Source organism: Cololabis saira, chromosome 10 (assembly GCF_033807715.1).
Source record: "Cololabis saira isolate AMF1-May2022 chromosome 10, fColSai1.1, whole genome shotgun sequence".
Taxonomy (NCBI): Eukaryota; Metazoa; Chordata; class Actinopteri; order Beloniformes; family Belonidae; genus Cololabis; species Cololabis saira.
The window spans coordinates 14,663,214-14,681,526 of NC_084596.1; the positions used below are offsets into that span (position 1 = coordinate 14,663,214).

At 43.6% G+C, this 18,313-nt stretch overlaps 1 protein-coding gene across 1 annotated transcript in view; it reads right to left on the minus strand.

The window, feature by feature from the left end:
- Nucleotides 1-4,417: 4,417 nt before the first annotated feature.
- The window catches only part of ankrd12 (ankyrin repeat domain 12), a 50,121-nt gene continuing 36,225 nt past the window's right edge, over nt 4,418-18,313 (minus strand). Inside the window, exons 9-13 of the mRNA XM_061731777.1 lie at nt 13,592-18,030; nt 10,152-10,250; nt 9,176-9,319; nt 8,983-9,078; nt 4,418-5,638 (exon numbers count right to left, since the gene is read on the minus strand). Of these exons, the coding sequence (XP_061587761.1) occupies nt 5,453-5,638; nt 8,983-9,078; nt 9,176-9,319; nt 10,152-10,250; nt 13,592-18,030 (4,964 nt within the window). The 3' untranslated portion in view covers nt 4,418-5,452. The remainder of the gene's footprint in view (nt 5,639-8,982; nt 9,079-9,175; nt 9,320-10,151; nt 10,251-13,591; nt 18,031-18,313) is intronic.

Consider the following 18,313-nt stretch of genomic DNA (forward strand, 5'->3'; position numbering starts at 1 on the left):
TGTGCGTAAAAGCAAAAAAAAAAAAAAGAGTGTGCGTAAAAATCTCGTCCACGCCTAAAACTCACTCCGGCCTGCCCAGGTGAGGTGGGATCTGTTTGCCTTCCCTCTCCAAAGGCAAAATCCCGTTGCTCATAAGCCACCCCCACTCTATTAAAGAGGCCTTTGTGTGCTCTCCTATCGGCGCTCATTAGGTGAGACTCGGACCCCCCGCCGCGCTGCGCGCTGCGCTCCAAAGAGGGTTAAGGCTGATTTATGGTCCCGCGTTACAGCGACGCAGAGCCTACGCCGTAGGCTACGCAGGGGCGTCAATTGGGTATGGAGAGGTATGGCAGCCGCCACATATTGGCTTCAAGGTTTTTAAAGGTATCTGTTTTATTTACTTATCTATCTCTTATAATGTTTTTTATTATTTTTTAGCCTTAATCCTTGAACTTTTATCTTTTTATAAATTTTATATATTCTATATTGTATGTCAGGGTGCATTGGTCTCCCAGTTTTTATTTTTTGGTCTCCCAGTTTTTTTTTTATTTGTTTATTATGCTTATTTTTCAATCAAAATGTCAAAGCACCTTGTATTTCATGTACCTGAATGAAAGGTGCTATATAAATAAAATTTGATTGATTGATTGAAGGGAAAATGTAAATGTTTGTTTTTTAAATACATTTATGGAATTACTCTGTGTCTATTTGTATTGATTATTCTATCACTAAATACATATAGAATAACTACAAATGCAAATCACAACAACATGATCGATTTCACTAGTTATTTTACACTGCAAAAACTCAAAATCTTAACAAGAATATTTGTCTTATTTCTAGTTAAAATGTCTAATTTTTAGTCAAAAAAAATCTCATTACATTTAAGACAAGACTCAAAAAACAACCATTTTCACCTGTTTCAAGTAGATTTTCACTTAAAATAAGTGGAAAAATCTGCCAGTGGAACAAGATTTTTTTGCTTATAATGAGAAGATAAATCTTGTCCCACTGGCAACATTTTCTACTTATTTCAAGTGAAAATTTACTTGAAACAGGTGAAAATTGTCAAATAACAAGTTATTTTTCTGGTGATGACTCTTGTTTTACGTGTAATGAGATTTTTTCGACTAAAAATGAGACTTTTTAACTAGAAATAAGACAAATATTCCTGGTAAGATTTTGAGTTTTTGCGGTGAGCGAGACTGCATTTGAAAAAGTTCAAATTTTCTTGACCACACAGATAAGCTCCATAGCAGACTTCTGTGATGAGTATTTGCTGGACGTGTTGATTGATACTCTAGTTAAGTTCTGTGACTCGTAACCTTACCATACCTTAGCTTTGACTGAATTGACGCCACTGAGGCTTCGGCGTAGGTTCTGCGTCGATTTAACGCGGAACCATAATTCAGGCTTTCCATGTGTTATTATCAGGGCCCTGCTTCCAGCCCGGAGGGGGGAGGAAGAGACAAATAGATTCACATTTTCTTGTTTCTTATCAGATCTAGGGAAATGACACGAGTCAGGGGAAAACACGTGCTTATTTTATTTATATAAATACAAGCGTCATCCTCAGGTGAATAAATCAAAGCTCGTTCTGAGGCTCATTCTGAGGGCTGACGTGGGGAGGATTCGGGGACAAATTAGGGCAATTAGATTAAATTGCAAGTCACCTCGTGATGTCTTCTGTTTCAGTGAGCAGATTTAATGAAACGAGAACAAACCGCATAAAGTCTGAGCGCTTGCTCAGTGGAGGAAGTTCGGAAAGTTCACAAATCAGATCAATTATACAGGACTGTCTCAGAAAATTAGAATATTGTGATAAAGTCCTTTATTTTCTGTAATGCAAAAATGTCATACATTCTGGATTCATTACAAATCAACTGAAATATTGCAAGCCTTTTATTATTATTAATTAATATTGCTGATCGTGGTTTACAGCTTAAGAAAACTCAAATATCCTATCTCAAAAAATTAGAATATTCTGGAAATCTTAATCTTAAAATGTAAGCCATAATCAGCAATATTAAAATAATAAAAGGCTTGCAATATTTCAGTTGATTTGTAATGAATCCAGAATGTATGACATTTTTGTTTTTTTTAAATTGCATTACAGAAAATAAAGAACTTTATCACAATATTCTAATTTTCTGAGACGGTCCTGTATATCATAGTTTCGCGGGCTCTGAAAGTCCAGTAGCGAAATGTCTGTTGTGTTGATCTGCATAATAACACAAAAACAAGTCCTGATAACTACAGATGATAACTTAGAATGAACCAGCAGAGCTCTTTTTGTTCAGACTGCAGCTTTTTGCAGTTTCTGGGAGTAAAATGGGAAGCAAAGACTTCAGTTCTTATTGGCTCCTCTCTTGTGGGACCAGTTCTTAAATTTAATGTCTAAAAAAGTAATGTTTAAGAAAAAAGAAAGAAAAACAATCCCCCATCTGAGATTTATGATTCAGGAATTAGACCCATTTTAAGCCAAAAAAAAAACTGTTTTTCAAGAGCTCAAAGATATTTAATTTAATTAATTGGTCCATTCTTTCCTCACTTCAGGACAAATGAAGCACCTGAAAGGTTTGGAGTTGGCAGCAGAAAACCTAGCTGTGGCCAATTCAACAGTTAAAGATAAAACAATATAAAAGAAAGCACTGGTGAACTCAACATCAACAGGCTTGGAAGAGCTCAGCAGCTGAAGTGGATGATCACAGAATCATTTCCAGCATCAACACTGGTCATAAATACTGTAAAGAAGGTATGAATGCCATTGCTAAAATCATGGGATGTCTTCATGAGTAAACGCAGAAGGTTTGCAACAAGGTTCAAACATCTGGTAACATTCAAGAGCAGAAAAGTCAGACTACATTTCACCAGAAAACCTCTAAAAAGTCTCCCGTGTGTTGGATCAGATTCTGTGGACAGATGAAACCAAGATCAACACCCGACAGAACGATGGGAAGAGAAAAGTGTGAAGAGAGAAGATCAAAAACAAACCGCATGGTGTCAGACATGGTGGAAGTAGTGTCGTGGTCTGGGCTCCCCAGTGGTTATTGCTGACAGAAGGGGATGAATACTGATAGAACCGAAAGCAAAGCAGTGGAATATTCCTTAATGACAAAGTTAGGTCTCCTGATCTCAACCTAAGAGAGCAGCTTTTCAGTTCCTGAAGATGAGGAAAGTCCACAAACAAGTAGCAGACGAAGACGGCTGCAGTGGAGATCTAACTTGGAACCTGATGTCGTCCACAGACCCAGACTCCAATCATTTACTGCGGAGGATTTTCATCCAAGTTTTAAAAACTAAAGTTATGTCACAGGTATACTAGAGTCCCCGGAAATTGAGGTAAAAATGGCTGTAATTTCTTCCTGTTAACATTTTCATAAGGGAAGCTGTGTTTTTAAGGATAAATACTATTACCAGAGTCCTTACAAACACCAGGAAACTGGACCATATTACACCGGTCATGAAATCACTACACTGGCTTCCAGTGAGTCAAAGGATAGAGTTTAAAATCTTACTGCTGGTCTACAAAGACCTGAATGGTCTTGGACCAAAATACATGGTTGATCTGTTACTTCCTATGAAGCTCCCAGACCCCTGAGGTTCATCTGGATCTGGTTTGTTGTGTTTCCCAAGAACCAGAACCAAGCAAGGTGAGGCAGCGTTCATTTATTCTGCTCCTCACCGGTGGAACAAACTTCCTGTAGACCTGAGGTCTGCTCCAACTGTCAGCTCCTTTAAATCAGGCCTAAAAACATTACTGTTTACTGAAGCGTACCCTTAAATTAAATACTTACCTGCTGTACTCTACTGCCCTTACTTTTTAACAACTTGTGCTTTTTATTATTTGACCTCTTTTATCATCTTATACTGAATTAGACCATATCAAACTGGATTATTCAGTGATCTGAAATAATAACTGAATAATCTGTATTGAATACAGCTGTATTTAAATGAATACATTTGATTTTTAAAATGTATTTACTTTAATTGTGAATTGAAGGACATAAAACTGTGAACTTCACACATTTTCAGTCAGCCATAATTAGTTACTTATTTCACAAAAGTGATAGACTATGCTTCTTTTCCAAAGGTGCTATTTGCATTTAAGGGTCTATGCATCATAAAAAAGTGTATTATATATATATATATATATATATATATATATATATATATATATATATATATATATAAATAAATAAATAAATAATAATATATATATTATATATTTATTTTTTTACTTTTAGGCCAAACTAATAAAACCCTCACTTTTAAAGAAACATCCAGGGACATCCTCGTGGACGCGCAGCGCCGCCGACGGCGACACCTGCTGGCCGAGCAGAGAACTGCACCAACAGGATTGGAACAGCTTATTGTTCCAATTAACAAAAATCACAAAGGACAAAAACTTAATTTCACAACAAATAAAATTTATTCAATTATATATTACAAATATGTACAAGTCATGTAACAAGTAAATATTAAAATAGACATTTTTTTAGAACTATCGTTCAAAAGGCATTATGTTGAAAAAATAGGATTTGTTGTGATCTCACACTGAAACTGTAAAAGTTTTTCTTTCTCTCCTTGGAAGCCACAACAGACTTTAATGTGCGCAAGACACAAAAGGACGACACATGAGGAGTGAGGCCGCAAAAGAGACGTAACACAATGTCAGAAGAAGAAGAAAACAAAAAAGCTGCAACACTTTTAGTAAACCTCATATTTAAAGTCCACAGAAGAGCTTTTTAGGGGGAAAAAAGTACAAACATTGCAACGCATGCACAGCATTTAATTGCCAAATTCAAAAAACACCAGCTGTGGTACGTGGAGCTCCAGATGAGGAGGGAAGAAACAGTTTAAATAAAACAACAAAAGTCAACACATGCTTAAGAGTTTAAGCCAACAACAACGAGAACGTCACAGACGAAGAGGACACTCGATATAAAAAGAACAACTTTGGTCCATTAAAACAGACAGAACAAGTTTACAATCAAAATATCTATTACTTTTTGTTTTTACAAGTTTAAAACAATAATTACATGACTATATACAAATGCACAATTTTTTTTATGTATAAAATAAGTTAAAAAATTAAGAGCACAGTCTGTACACAAAGTATGAACACTCACTTTGACAACAATTGAAATCTTTCCGTTGTGACCTGCTCGCTGCGCGGCGGCGGCAGGTGCTCCGCCCCCCCGGCCCGGCGCTGGGTCTCCGCTCCCTGGGCTTCACGTGTGGGCCGGACCCCCTTCCCTGGTCCGTCCTCGTCCCCCTGGTCTCGCTGGACAGGACAGCAAGAGCTCTGGGGTCAAAATCAACCGCTTAAGTGCTCTCTTTCATTTGTTAGGGCCTCAGTCTAAGTGCTTCACATTTTCTCCTTTTCCCTCCCGTTTTCCTGGAGTGGGCTGCTGTCGGCGTCGGAAACGTTGCTGCCGCCACGGCGGCGGCGACACGCGTGTCCTTCGGCTCATATCGGGGTGAGGTCGAAGTCGTCGTTGACCTCCACGAGCGGGATGTAGAACTCCGGGATCTCGAAGATGCTGGTGGACTTGTAGGTGGCCGGGTCCAGCTCCTGCAGCTTCAGCTGCCACTCCAGACGCTGCACGGCGTTGAGCGCCGCCGCCTCGTGCTGCTGCCGCATCAGGAGACACGTCTGTGCAGGAAGAAGCAGGTGGTTACAGCCAGGCAGGTAAACAAGCACACAGATACGGTTTCTTCACTCTGGACCAGTTTAAGAAAAACAGAGTTGTTTGTGGTCAAATACAATCACTCCTCTAGTCTGTTTAGAACAGGGGTGTCAAACTCATTTTGCTTGGCGGGCCGGATTTGACCAAATTTTTTCTCGCGGGCCGCACGCTCAAAATAACAAAAGACGGTTCGAAATTTTTTTTTCTAATTCTTTTTTTTTTACTATTGTTATCTAATCCAATATCAGTTTAGTTAATTTTAAAGGAAATATGCACTTTGTTTACACTCTAATTATGTAAAATATATTTCTTCAGGATCTTTACTTGAAATTTCTCGTTTTTTTCAAATTATGTAAGATACTTTTAATATCATTTTACAAAGATAAACAGAAACAAGTATGTTTTTTTATATTTCGCTTTTTTATAGGAAATTTAATTAAAAGCCAAATCTTTCTTATTACATCCAAGAGTGTTTCTTTGGGATTTAGAGATTTTTCCAGTACAATTAAGTGTATTTATTTTTAAAAATTGGCACGGATATTGACGCCAGTGTGCCCAAAAAGTCAGCACTTCTCTTTTAACCGTTTTACTTTGTCACCATCCTCGTATTCAAAACGGAAATTCTCAGAATAAATATCTTCTATCATCTTTTTTAGCAGTGATATTTTTTCTGCGAAAATATATAATAGTAGTCGGTTAATAAAAATAAACGACCGTCAACAAGGAAATAAAATCTGCTAATGCATTCTAGAAAACTAAAAAAATGTCAAACTGCTCTATTTGTGGAATAACGATGGATTTGTAGAAGAAATATATTATCGGATATGCTGCGATTCATGGCAATTATTTATGCCTTCCTTTTTAGTAAATTAACATTGCAGTTTTTTGCGTTGGAAACTTCTCGCGGGCCGCATGAAAACCTCTCGGGCCGCACATTTGACACCCCTGGTTTAGAAGCTCTATGCAGTGATTTTTTTAATGACTATAGTGGATGCACTTACTAAGTCTCACTGATGAGATGGAGCTACAAGCACTTTACTGCTAGATAAAATAAAAAGGGGTAAGAAGTGATAGTGAGAATTGATTCCCATCTTAATTCTTCAGAGAAGAAGAGAAACAGATCTATTATGATAAATTTACTCACAGATTATGAATACATTTAGAGCATAAATATGTTCAACTTGTGTCTGTGTGACATTCAGAACAAATTTAAATAATTACAAAGAAATAAGATCTGAAAAAAGCAGTTTCATCTTATTTCGAGATAAAATCTCTTTATAAAAGACACGCTTTTCACCGTGTTGTGAACCTACATTATGTGTGGTAACATGAAGTCTAGAAAATAAGGATTAAATCAGAAAAACACATTTTCTTTCACATTTAACCGTTTCATCACACGTGGTCACCGTCACTGGAGTTGAGTTTATACAAAACCAAGAACTCATCGCTAAAAAACCGTCACTAAAAACTTCTCAACTTGTAAATGTGAAATCAGAAAATTAAAAGAACTGTTGTCTTTTTAATTAAACAAAAATATTATATATGTTTATATAATACTCAAACACAAATCACAGATATGCAACCTGGCCGGCCACAACTGTTCACTTTGTGAAATGGGTCTGGTATCGATTCACGCCAGATCCACTGGTACAGAACGTACCAAACCAATCACAATCAGGCAGGGCTGTATGTAATGACTCAGAGGAGAATCTAAGGGCCTTTTCAGGTCAAGATGGCTTCAGAATTGATAACGCTGAATAACGGACAGCCTTTCTCCTACGTTTCTATCTCTGCGTCACATTGGTCTCTTTGGTCGATTCCAGCCTGGGGCCGGATTGACCAATATGTTCTTAAGAACAATCTTAAGAAATGTCTTGAGATCTAAAATTAAGAAGTTCATAAGAAAGTTCTTAAGTGCAATTCCTCAATATTTTCTTAAGAACCGTCTTAAGAACTGTAATTTCTTACGAATTTCTTATTTTTATTCTTATTTTTCCTACTTAAGAACTTCTTAAAATGTCATTGCATTGCACGCGCCAACAAACAACATTAATACAGGTAGTTTGCGTCTTAACCGTCAGTCACTAAACATGGAGAAGGAGAAAAAGAGATGCAGGAACTTTTCAAGGCAGGAACTTGAGGTTATGGTGGATGAGATTAATGTGCGAAAAAAATTACTATTGGGGAAAATTAATAAAAATTAACTACCATGGGCCGCTCGGTGGCGCAGTGGGTTAAGCAGCGGCTCATATATTGAGGCTACAGTCCTCTTGCAGCGGTCACAGGTTCGAATCCCGGCCTGCGCACCTTTGCTGCATGTCATCCCCATTCTCTCTGTCTACCCATTTCCAGTCTGCAACTTCAATAAAGGGCCACTAGAGCCCAAAAAAAATCTTGAAAAAAAAAAATAAAAAATTAACTACCATGCTAACTAACATGCTAAAAAACAGTTAACAGGCTCTTTGTGTAATTAATTACAAAGTATATTCCCAAACTATGACCTACTAGTCTAAAGTCTAGACAGGTCAAGGTTGTCTTAAAGTTAAGAAAAATGTCAAGAACGTCTTAGAACTTTTTTGGAGAATATGACTTCTTCTCTTTTTTCTTCTTAAGAAAAAAAATGACACTTAAGAAGATTTTTTTTCTTAAGAATATTTTGTGAATCCAGCCCCTGATTGTTGCTCTGCCTTCACGGGCTTCTCTTCTGTGACTGGTTGCAGGTTCTTCTGCATCCATCGGTACTGGTCTCTGACTAACCAGACTAATTCTTGGTGTCAACCAGGAAAAGAATTAGGATGCCTTGTAAGGCTGCGTGATCTTGTGATATAATCCAATAAAACACATTCATTCCACAGGAGTATGAATCACAGGAAATACTGTACTCGTGTGCAGCTATCTGGGCGTGTTAATGTTTCATTTAATGTTTGAGACCTGATATAAAACATCTACCCTGCATGAAGTTTGGCACAAATGCAGACAGGCTGAACTAAAGATGATCTTGGTGATTAAATAGCTGCAGCAGCTAAAGCAACACTACATCCCCACACGCCTGCTGCTGTGTGACTGGAGAAAAATAACAAGTTTGGATGAGAGGCGCACTGAAGAACCTCTGAGAGGATGCAGACAACTTTCCATTTTACCAGACATTTATTCCAATGAGATTTTCCTGAAGTCTTGTGTGGCATCTTTATGTCTGGTGCAAAAGATATTTGTTTAACCGCCCAACAAGAAAAGCAGAACATTCTCATGTTTCTGCATATTTCAGTGTCTGAAGCAGTAAAGGCTGGTGGTGTTCAGCTTCAGCTCTTACCTTCAGTTTGTCGAACTTGTCGTCGACGTCCTGTAACCAGGACATGAACTGCCTGGCGTTGAAACGATCTCGCACAGATGTTTTGCCATCATCATTCTGAAAACCAGACAGACACAAACATATCAAACCCACTGACTCATCTTCAGACAGACGGACTCTGTGAGACTGCTGAATGTGGGTGCGCGTCACTAACCTGGACATCTTGAGGCATGTTGTACACTTCTGCGTCCAGTAAGACGGTACAGGCACTGAACGGCAACGTCTGATTGGCTAGTGTTCTCGCTGCCCGGTAGTGGACTCGTAAGACCTCCTGCTCGTTGGAAACGATCAGCTTTTCCTGAGAGAACAAGGTTGAGTCCAGTCAGTAGATGATAACAACCAGTACTGGAGTTGAGGGGGGATGGCATCCCCCCTGAAATAAAAACGGTCAAAATCATCCGCCCTGTAAAACTTCCATCCCCCCTTTCCATCCCTTATGTCATTTCATCAATGAATGTGGTTTTACTGCTATTTCAACATTTAGAGTCATCACCAGAAAAATAACTTATTTGACCATTTTCACCTGTTTCAAGTAAATTTTCACTTGAAATAAGTAGAAAAATCTGCCAGTGGGACAATATTTATCTTCTCATTACAAGCAAAAAAATCTTGTTCCACTGGCAGATTTTTCTACTTATTTCAAGTGAAAATCTACTGTACTTGAAACAGGTGAAAATTGTTGTTTTTTCCAGTGATGAGTCTTGTTTTAAGTGTAATAAGATTTTTTTTAAACTAAAATTAGACATTTTAACTAGAAATAGGACAAATATTCTTATTTTGAGTTTTTGCAGTGATCCATTTTACTTATCCTGTGAAGGACAGAGTCATATTGATAAGTTCAGAAAACTGTTTTTTAATTGTTGTGTTTTGATGTATTTGATGTAAGCCCAGTGGATATTTAAAGCTTACAGAAGGCTGCATTTAACTGCTGCTATGTCATTCCTGCAGTATTTCTGCAGGTGTTTTGGTCAGTGCTATTATTTGTAATATATTATACTATTTGTAATCAGCACAAATGATCTGTCCCCATATAATAAAATCCACCATCCCCCCTGATTTTTTTTTACAACTCGAGTACTGATAACATGCTGGTGATGCTCAAACACCGTTGCAGGAGCGGAACCACGTACCCTCTCGATGCTGTGCTGCAGGCGGAGTTTCATCCGGACAACTTCCTGCTGTTTAAACATCTCTTTCAGCTGCTCGGGTAACGACGGAGGTGGAGTTATCTGTTCAATGGAGATGTAAAGTTAAGTTCAGCTGAGCATTCACTGGACACACTGTGTGTGCAAAGAAAACTGTAGAAAACTCCTACATAAAAGGTCACATTTGTACAAACTTGAAGTCTAAAGGTGGTGGTTGGGTTGCACCTTTAGGTTTTATATAAAGATGGACGCAGAAACTCTGGTTTAACAGACTGACGTAGTCTTATTAGCTCTACTGATGTTATTGGGCAGCAGCAACACTCGTCTGCTGCTCACACCTGCAACACGCTCAACTTTTAAGTCTCTATACAAAGTAAACAGGCCAGTTACTGCTGCTGAGCTGCCTCAAGTGGTCGATCGTAGAACTGCAGGTCCTTAAATGCATTTCTGTGTCCATTTTACCTTCCCAGCCTGCCAGGCTTCGGTCACTGCCTTGTGTGATATTAAATCTGACACACATTTAACACCTGACCTCCGTATGTAGAGGTGCTGCTGCTCTCCGTTTGGTATAGAATTTTAAATAATGATAAATAAAATGTTCTGTATGGTGGCCGAGACCCGCCATTGCTGAAAATTAAAGAAACGCTGCAAATAAAAAGAAACCCCACTGCAAATAAAATAAACGCTTTGCAAATAAAATAAACGCTGCAAATAAAAACAAATACAGCTGCAAATATAAAGAAACGCCGCTGCAAATAAAAAAAACGACGCAAATAAAAAAGCCACAACGGAAGTGAATTACCGACTATTTTTGCTGATGCACCGGTGTATTTTACGTGAGAGGAGAAGATGAAGAGGACGTAAGTGAAAAGGAAGAAATAAGTAGAGCAAGGAATAAGAAGAATAACGATCGAGAAAATAAGTGAAAGGGTGTTCAACGTCGCTACGTGTAATTTTTAATGTGCAACACCGGTGCATCGGCAAAAATAGTCCCCGGTGATTCACTTCCATTGTGGCTTTTTTATTTGCGTCATTTTTTTATTTTATTTGCAGCGGGGTTTCTTTATATTTGCAGCGTTTCTTTTATTTGCAGCAGCGTTTCTTTTTGTTTGCAGCATTTATTTTATTTGCTAAGCGTCTATTTTATTTGCAGCGGCGTCTGTTTGCAGCGTTTCTTTTATTTGCAGCGGCGTTTGTTTCTGTTTGCAGCGTTACTTTTATTTTCAGCAATGGCGGGTCTCGGCCACCGTAGTTCTGTTTACGTATGGTGCCATATAAACCTCAACACATTCTGATTGATAAGGACATGACTCCAGAGTTTGCAAATAAGTTACTTAAGTTAATCTAGCAACAATGAGGTCTGCTGATGAACATGATGTTTCTGTGGTGGTTGCATGTGTGAACGTGTGTTGCAGATACAGCGATGCAGGTTCTCAACAAGACTCTATAAGTATATAAATATGGTACATGTGTCATTGCTACGTGCTGCTGGTGGACAGCTGGTTAGTTGTGGTTTGGGGAACTGGAACGGCTGTGAGAATAAACCTCAGAGAGACAAAGGGACATGTCAACAAACCCAAGTGTTAATAGCTGGCTGTTAGACGTGAGATGATTTATAAATCTCTCTGTGGTTGCTGCTACTCCAAAACATCTCGCATGTGGCGGCATCGCCAAGGAAACGGCAAGCTTGCTACTATCATCACCTCAGAGAACTGACTTTCACTGCGGATGATGATGACGACATTTAAGACCGCAGCAAAACAAAGAGCACGAGTTCCCTCCCCTTTTAAATCCAAGATGCTGATACAGTAAAAAAACAAACAAAGATAAAAAATGTCCCACAACTGTCGCTGACCACAGGCACCATCAAGTTGCATGTAGCAGACATAAGAATAAAAACCTTTGATTGTAAACAAAACAAACCTCGCAAATCATTAGAGCCAACTGTCTAAAAATGATTAATGATGACATCATTTCCACAGATCAAATAAAGCCTCACGCGTTCCTCTGCTCATCAACACATTAACCCTGTACTGTCTTTGGGTCAAAATTACCTAATTCTCCTGTTCCTGCTTTCCTCCTGCTCTCTCCTTCCTTCTTTTATCCCCCTTCCCTCCTTCCTTCCTTCCTCCATTCCTTCCTTCCTTCTTTACTCCTTTCCGTCCTTTCCTCCATTCCTCCCTTCCATCCTTCTTTTTCTCCCTTCCTTCCTTCCTTCTTTTCTCCCTTCTTTCTTTTTTCCCTTCCATCCTTCCATCCATCTTTTCTCCTTCCCTTCCTTCCTTCCATCTTTTCTCCTTCCCTTCCTTCCTTCCATCTTTTCTCCCTTCCTTCCTTCCATCTTTTCTCCCTTCCTTCCTTCCTTCCATCTTTTCTCCCTTCCTTCCTTCTTTTATCCCTTCCTTCCTTCCTTCCTTCCTTCCTTCCTTCCATCTTTTCTCCCTTCCTTCCTTCCTTCCTTCCTTCCATCCATCTTTTCTCCTTCCCTTCCTTCCTTCCATCTTTTCTCCCTTCCTTCCTTCCATCTTTTCTCCCTTCCTTCCTTCCATCTTTTCTCCCTTCCTTCCTTCCTCCCATCTTTTCTCCCTTCCTTCCTTCCTTCCATCCATCTTTTCTTCCTTCCTTCCTCCCATCTTTTCTCCCTTCCTTCCTTCCTTCCATCCATCTTTTCTCCTTCCCTTCCTTCCATCCATCTTTTCTTCCTTCCTTCCTCCCATCTTTTCTCCCTTCCTTCCTTCCTTCCATCTTTTCTCCCTTCCTTCCTTCCTTCCTTCCTTCCTTCCTTCCATCTTTTCTCCCTTCCTTCCTTCCTTCCTTCCTTCCTTCCATCTTTTCTCCCTTCCTTCCTTATTTTATCCCTTCCTTCCTTCCTTCCTTCCTTCCTTCCTTCCTTCCTTCCTTCCTTCCTTCCTTCCATCTTTTCTCCCTTCCTTCCTTCCTTCCTTCCTTCCTTCCTTCCATCCATCTTTTCTCCTTCCCTTCCTTCCTTCCATCTTTTCTCCCTTCCTTCCTTCCATCTTTTCTCCCTTCCTTCCTCCCATCTTTTCTCCCTTCCTCCCTTCCTTCCATCTTTTCTCCCTTCCTTCCTTCCATCTTTTCTCCCTTCCTTCCTTCCATCTTTTCTCCCTTCCTTCCTTCCATCTTTTCTCCCTTCCTTCCTTCCTTCCATCTTTTCTCCCTTCCTTCCATCTTTTCTCCCTTTCTCCCTTCCTTCCTCCCTTCCTTCCATCTTTTCTCCCTTCCTTCCTTCCTTCCTCCCTTCCTTCCATCTTTTCTCCCTTCCTTCCTTCCTTCCTCCCTTCCTTCCATCCTTCTATTCTCCCTTCCATCCTTCTTCCCTCCCTTCCTCCCTCCCTCCCTTGACCCGGATACAGAGACAAGGGATAAAGATCCCTGGAGGACCAGGAAGTAGAGAAAAGACTTACCGTTGGTATGCAGAGTTTGCTGAGCGGGTTCCCGTCGAGGAGGTAGGATCCATTGAAGGTCACATATTCGTCGTAATACTGCGGCGGTTGGGGCGTGACGCTGCACAGCACTTTGCGCTTCTCCTCGATCTTCTTGCGGATGTGCAGGAACTCGTAGTACGGGTTGGCTCTCTCCGTCTGGTACGGCTCGATCTCCTCCAGCTTCACCGAGTCCACGATGGCCGCCAGGGACTGCTGGCCCTTCTCCTTCTCCTGCTGCGAGGCCGACCACATCTGGGGGGCCGACAGCTTGGGCATCTTCCTCTTGCGCGGGTGGGGCACGTGGACGTCCGCGTCCTCGTCTGCCGGGCGGAGCTTGAGCCTCGTCCCCGAGGAATCCGAGTCCTGGTCTCCGGACTGCGGGGAGGAGCTGCCCGAGGCGTTGCTGCTGTCGGTCTGGGACGGCTGGACGGAGCTCTGACTCTGCTCTTCTCCGGCCGACGACGACTCCGGCCTCTCGTCGGCCGGTGAGACCTCCATCAGCTCCGAGTGGAGCTCCTCTTTACACTCGGGGGGCTCCTCCATACTCGGCCCACTTTCCACCGGAACCACGTCTGTTATCGGAGAACCGGCAGCGCCAGCGCTCTCTGAACCCTGCGGGAGGTCGGGCACCTCGTCCGTCTTGTGTTCGGGGCTGAAACAGGGCAGGACGTCCATCGGGGCATCAGGAACCGGGTCAGCATCGTCACTGGAAGGTCTTGATTGTTTGCCATCTGGAATATTTAGGACAGCGTCCTCCTGAGAAGCTTTGAACGGAGCTTTGCAGAGATCTGGAGGACTGGACTCCACCACCGCAGCAGCAGCGCTGGTGGACGGCGCTGGACTTGCTACCGCTTCTGTCCTCAAGTTTTCTGACCCCTTTTCTGCGTTTCCTTGCTCCGGTCTCTCAGGAGACTCCACAGGTTTGTCTTTTTGCTCAGAAACCGGCGTGGGGTCTGATTCGGGCCGCTGCTGCTGCTGCTGCTGTTGCTGCTGCTGCTGCTGCTGGATTTCGGGCGCAGAGGACGTCGGTTCTCTTGTGTTTGAGAGCGATGGAGGCTCAGCAGCTGGAGACGCTGGACACGTTAACGGTGGATCAGAATCTTTCTTATTGCACTCCGACTGAAGGCTCTCCGTCAGACACGGGACGTCTTTAACAGCAGCCGCGTCGGACGAGGGAGGAGGATTCTGCTCTGCTGCCCCCGACTGAGGGATGCTGGGCGGCTGCTGCTGCTGCTGAAGCGGCAGGTTTTTACTTGGAAGATCTCTGTTTAACGGTTGCGTCGTCACCAGTCCAGCCGTGCTTCCTTCCCTCTCTGTAACCGGCTCGGCAGCCGAGTTTGAACACTGTTGACTGCCGAGATTCTCCTCGGTTTCAGGAGTCTCTTTCGTCCCCGGCTCCTCTCCAGCGGCGGCCGGGGTCGGGGTTGGGGTCGGGCCAGAGCCGAGTGGATTTTCCGCTCCTTTGCTTTCGGCGGAGGCGTTGGCGTCCTCGTCGAGGATGGCCCTGAGGTACGGAGTTTCATGTCGGCCCGGCAGCAGCAGCGTCCGGCTGCTTTGGAGAACGTCTGGAAGACTGTTGGAGTCTTTGTCGTGGACCGACGGCGACCTGGCGGCTTGGATGACGAGGGAAGACTGGAGGAAGGCGGGCTGGGAGTCGGAGGCTTCCAGGTTCATGTCGGAGTCGTACTCGGCGATCCTGGGGGTCAGCGTCGCGGCCTGGCACGAGTCCTCGGAGCTGGCGACGGAGACCAGCGACACGGATCTGGACATGAGGCCGCAGCGGTCTCCGTCCGGCCGCGGCGACCGGCTCAGGCAGTTCTCCACGGCCGACATGACTTTAGCGCTGAGCGCGGGCAGACTCTTCCCGTCCAGAGACATCGTTCTGGGGCTGGCGCCGTCCTTCAGCGGCTTCTCTCTGCAGTGGACGTCGGACGCTTCCGAGCTCTTGGAGCGGATCAGCTCCTTGCTCAAACACGGCTCCAGTTTTGTTCTGTCTTTAACTTTGGACTTCCCCGCGTCGGCCAGAGGCCGCTGCTTCAGCCGTTCCCGCTCTTTCTGCTTGATCTTTTCCATGTGCTTCCTGTGCCACAGCTCGATCTCTTGGTCCTTCATGCTGAGCATTCTCTCGAAGCTGGTCTGCATGAGGTCGTCGTTGACCAGCCTCTTCTCTTTTGGCTTCGTGTCCCGTGCAGCGGCGGGAGCTTTGGACTTGGCCTTGTCCGCGTCCGAGTCGTTGGGTTTGGCCTTGCTGAGCTTCGTCGGCTGCGAGCGGTCTTTGTGCCGGTCCTTCTCCTTGTGCCGGTCCGAGTCTCTGTCACGGTCTCGCCGGTCGCGCTCCTTCTCCGGTGTTCTCACGACTTCCTCCTTTGATTTGGTGGATAAGACCTTGCTGCTCTCAGTCAGGTAGCTCTTCTTTTCTTCTAAAATTAATTTCAAATTGGAGCTTGAGGAAAGCGCTCCGTCTTTGATCTTATCTCTCTTTTTCCTGTCACAGTCCTTTTCTTTTGAGCGATCTGATTTGCTGTGATCGCTGGCCTTCTCCAGAGGTTTTCCCCTCCTCTCCGTGTTAGGCCGATCCTTTTCTTTGTGATCTCCAGATCCGTACTCTCTATCCTGTTTCTCCCGATCAGAACGTTTGTCGAACTTGTCCTTGTTTTTCCTGCCGTCCTCGTGCTTTTTGGTTGTGGGTAAGGATTTCAGTTTCTCATTCTCTCTGTAGCTTTTATCTCCGGGTGAGAGAGAAGAAATGGCTCCGGCTCTCTCTTTCTCTTTCCAGCGTTCCACTGAGTTCTGCGGCTCAGCTTTGTCGTTTGAGTGCTCCGTTTTACACTTTTTCTCCTTGTCGGGATGCCTTTTCTCCATTTTGTCAGAGTCCTTCTCCTTTCCTGGAAGCCTCTTGTCCGGTTTCTCACGTGAGGCTTTCTCAGACGGCTCCAGCTGGTCCTGATCAGCTGTGATCCCACTCACGGCTTTTTCCTCCGACTCCTCTTTAACGCTGTTGCTCTGCGGAGACTCTTCAGGAATCCTCCCCGAGCCGTGACAGTCCGCCCTCTCGTCCCGCTCGCTCGGCTTCGAGTCCTTCACCTTCTCCTCTTTAACGGCGGCCTCCTTCCGCTCCTTCTTCACGGCCTTGTCTTTGTCCCGCTCCTCTCGCGGCCTCTTCTCCTTGCTGCTCGAGTGCTTCTCCTTTGCGTTTCTCTCATCTTTGACCGGAGGAGAATCGGCCGTCTTTTGAAGCGTGTTGTTGTTGTCTTCACCTTCCTTTTTCCCCCCCGGAGGTTCGTCCGTCTCGTCACTTTTGAAAAAATTTTCTTTCCAGAACTCTCGGTCGAACTCCAAATTCCTGTGGCCGTCTTTCCTGGCTTCCTTCTGCTTGTGGCGGCTGCGCTCGGCCTCGTACTCCCGCCTGTGTTTGTCCTTCTCTTTGTGTTTGAGCTTATGCTTCTTCACTACTTTGCCCTCTAGATCCGTCTTCCGTAAGGCACCTTCGCTACTGTCGATACTGTTTCCTATGCTGCCGTCCTTGTAGGGGCTCATGTGACCGTCGTCTCCGTCGGCGCCGGGCTCTTTCTGTTGATGCTTACTCTTTTCCTTGTGCTTGCATCCTTTAGTGCTGGAGCCTTCGGTGCAGTAGTCCGTGTCCGTGTAGTGGTTATATTTGACACCGTCCACCAGACAGGAGCTGTCGCTGATGGAAACGCACATCTTAGTATTTTCCTGTTTGAGTGGCGTTTGTTTATCTGCCAAGCTGTGGTTCAGTTTGGGAGATTTGATGGATGATAAGTGGAAGAGGTGGACGGACGAGTCGTCTTTAGGACTGAAAGACATCTTGAAAGAGTCCTCCTCCCGACCCTTTTCGGTGCTCTCCGACACGGCTGCGAGAGACAGGACCAACGTTTTGCTGTTCTCCTTCCCGTCCTCTTGGTTTTCCTTATTTTTATTTTGAATTTTGCTCTTCCTCTTCACTTTACCCTTGTCCTTTTGTTCGCCATTGTCTTTTTTTGATCTCGTGTCTGGCTTGTGGCTTTCTGAGCTCTGAGAGCAGGTGGGCGAGTTCCTTTTTTCCGGCAGACTCTCCATTTCGTCACTGGAGGTGTCCGAGCTGCAGTGGACGCGAGACGTCTTCTGCTTTTTGGACTTGGAAGAATCCGCCTTGTTGCTCTGCTTCCCCGCCACGTGATTCCTATCTTTGTCCTCCTTCTCCCGCTGCCGCAGCTCCCTCCTGAGGATGTGCCGGTCGTTCAGGGCTTTGCTGAGATCCTCCTCCTCTTCGTCGTCCTTAAACTCGTACTCGTCCAGCCCTGGCACGGCGGACGATGCCTTCGTTGTCGGCTTGCCATCGGAGTCCTTCTCGGTATCGGAGTCCTCCATGTTATCGTCCACGCTGGAGGGATTCACAGATGGAGGGTCTTCAGATTCTGTGGAGAGAAAGAGGTCGGTTTATAAACCACAATTTAAGCCAAATGAGAGTAAAAATAAAATGCCAATTAGTGATGCACCGATTGTTTGGCCGAAAATGGCAAAAAAAACACTTTCGGTGTTCGGTGGAATAAGTGGGGAAAAAAACGAACAATTAATAACGGCGTTGTAATATAAGGAAATAGACTGGCCGCTCCCGTACCGGTTGCGCACCACAAACATAAATCGTTGGCCAACCAAAAAGTAACCACATAAGAATTTTACCTAACATTCACCAGGAGG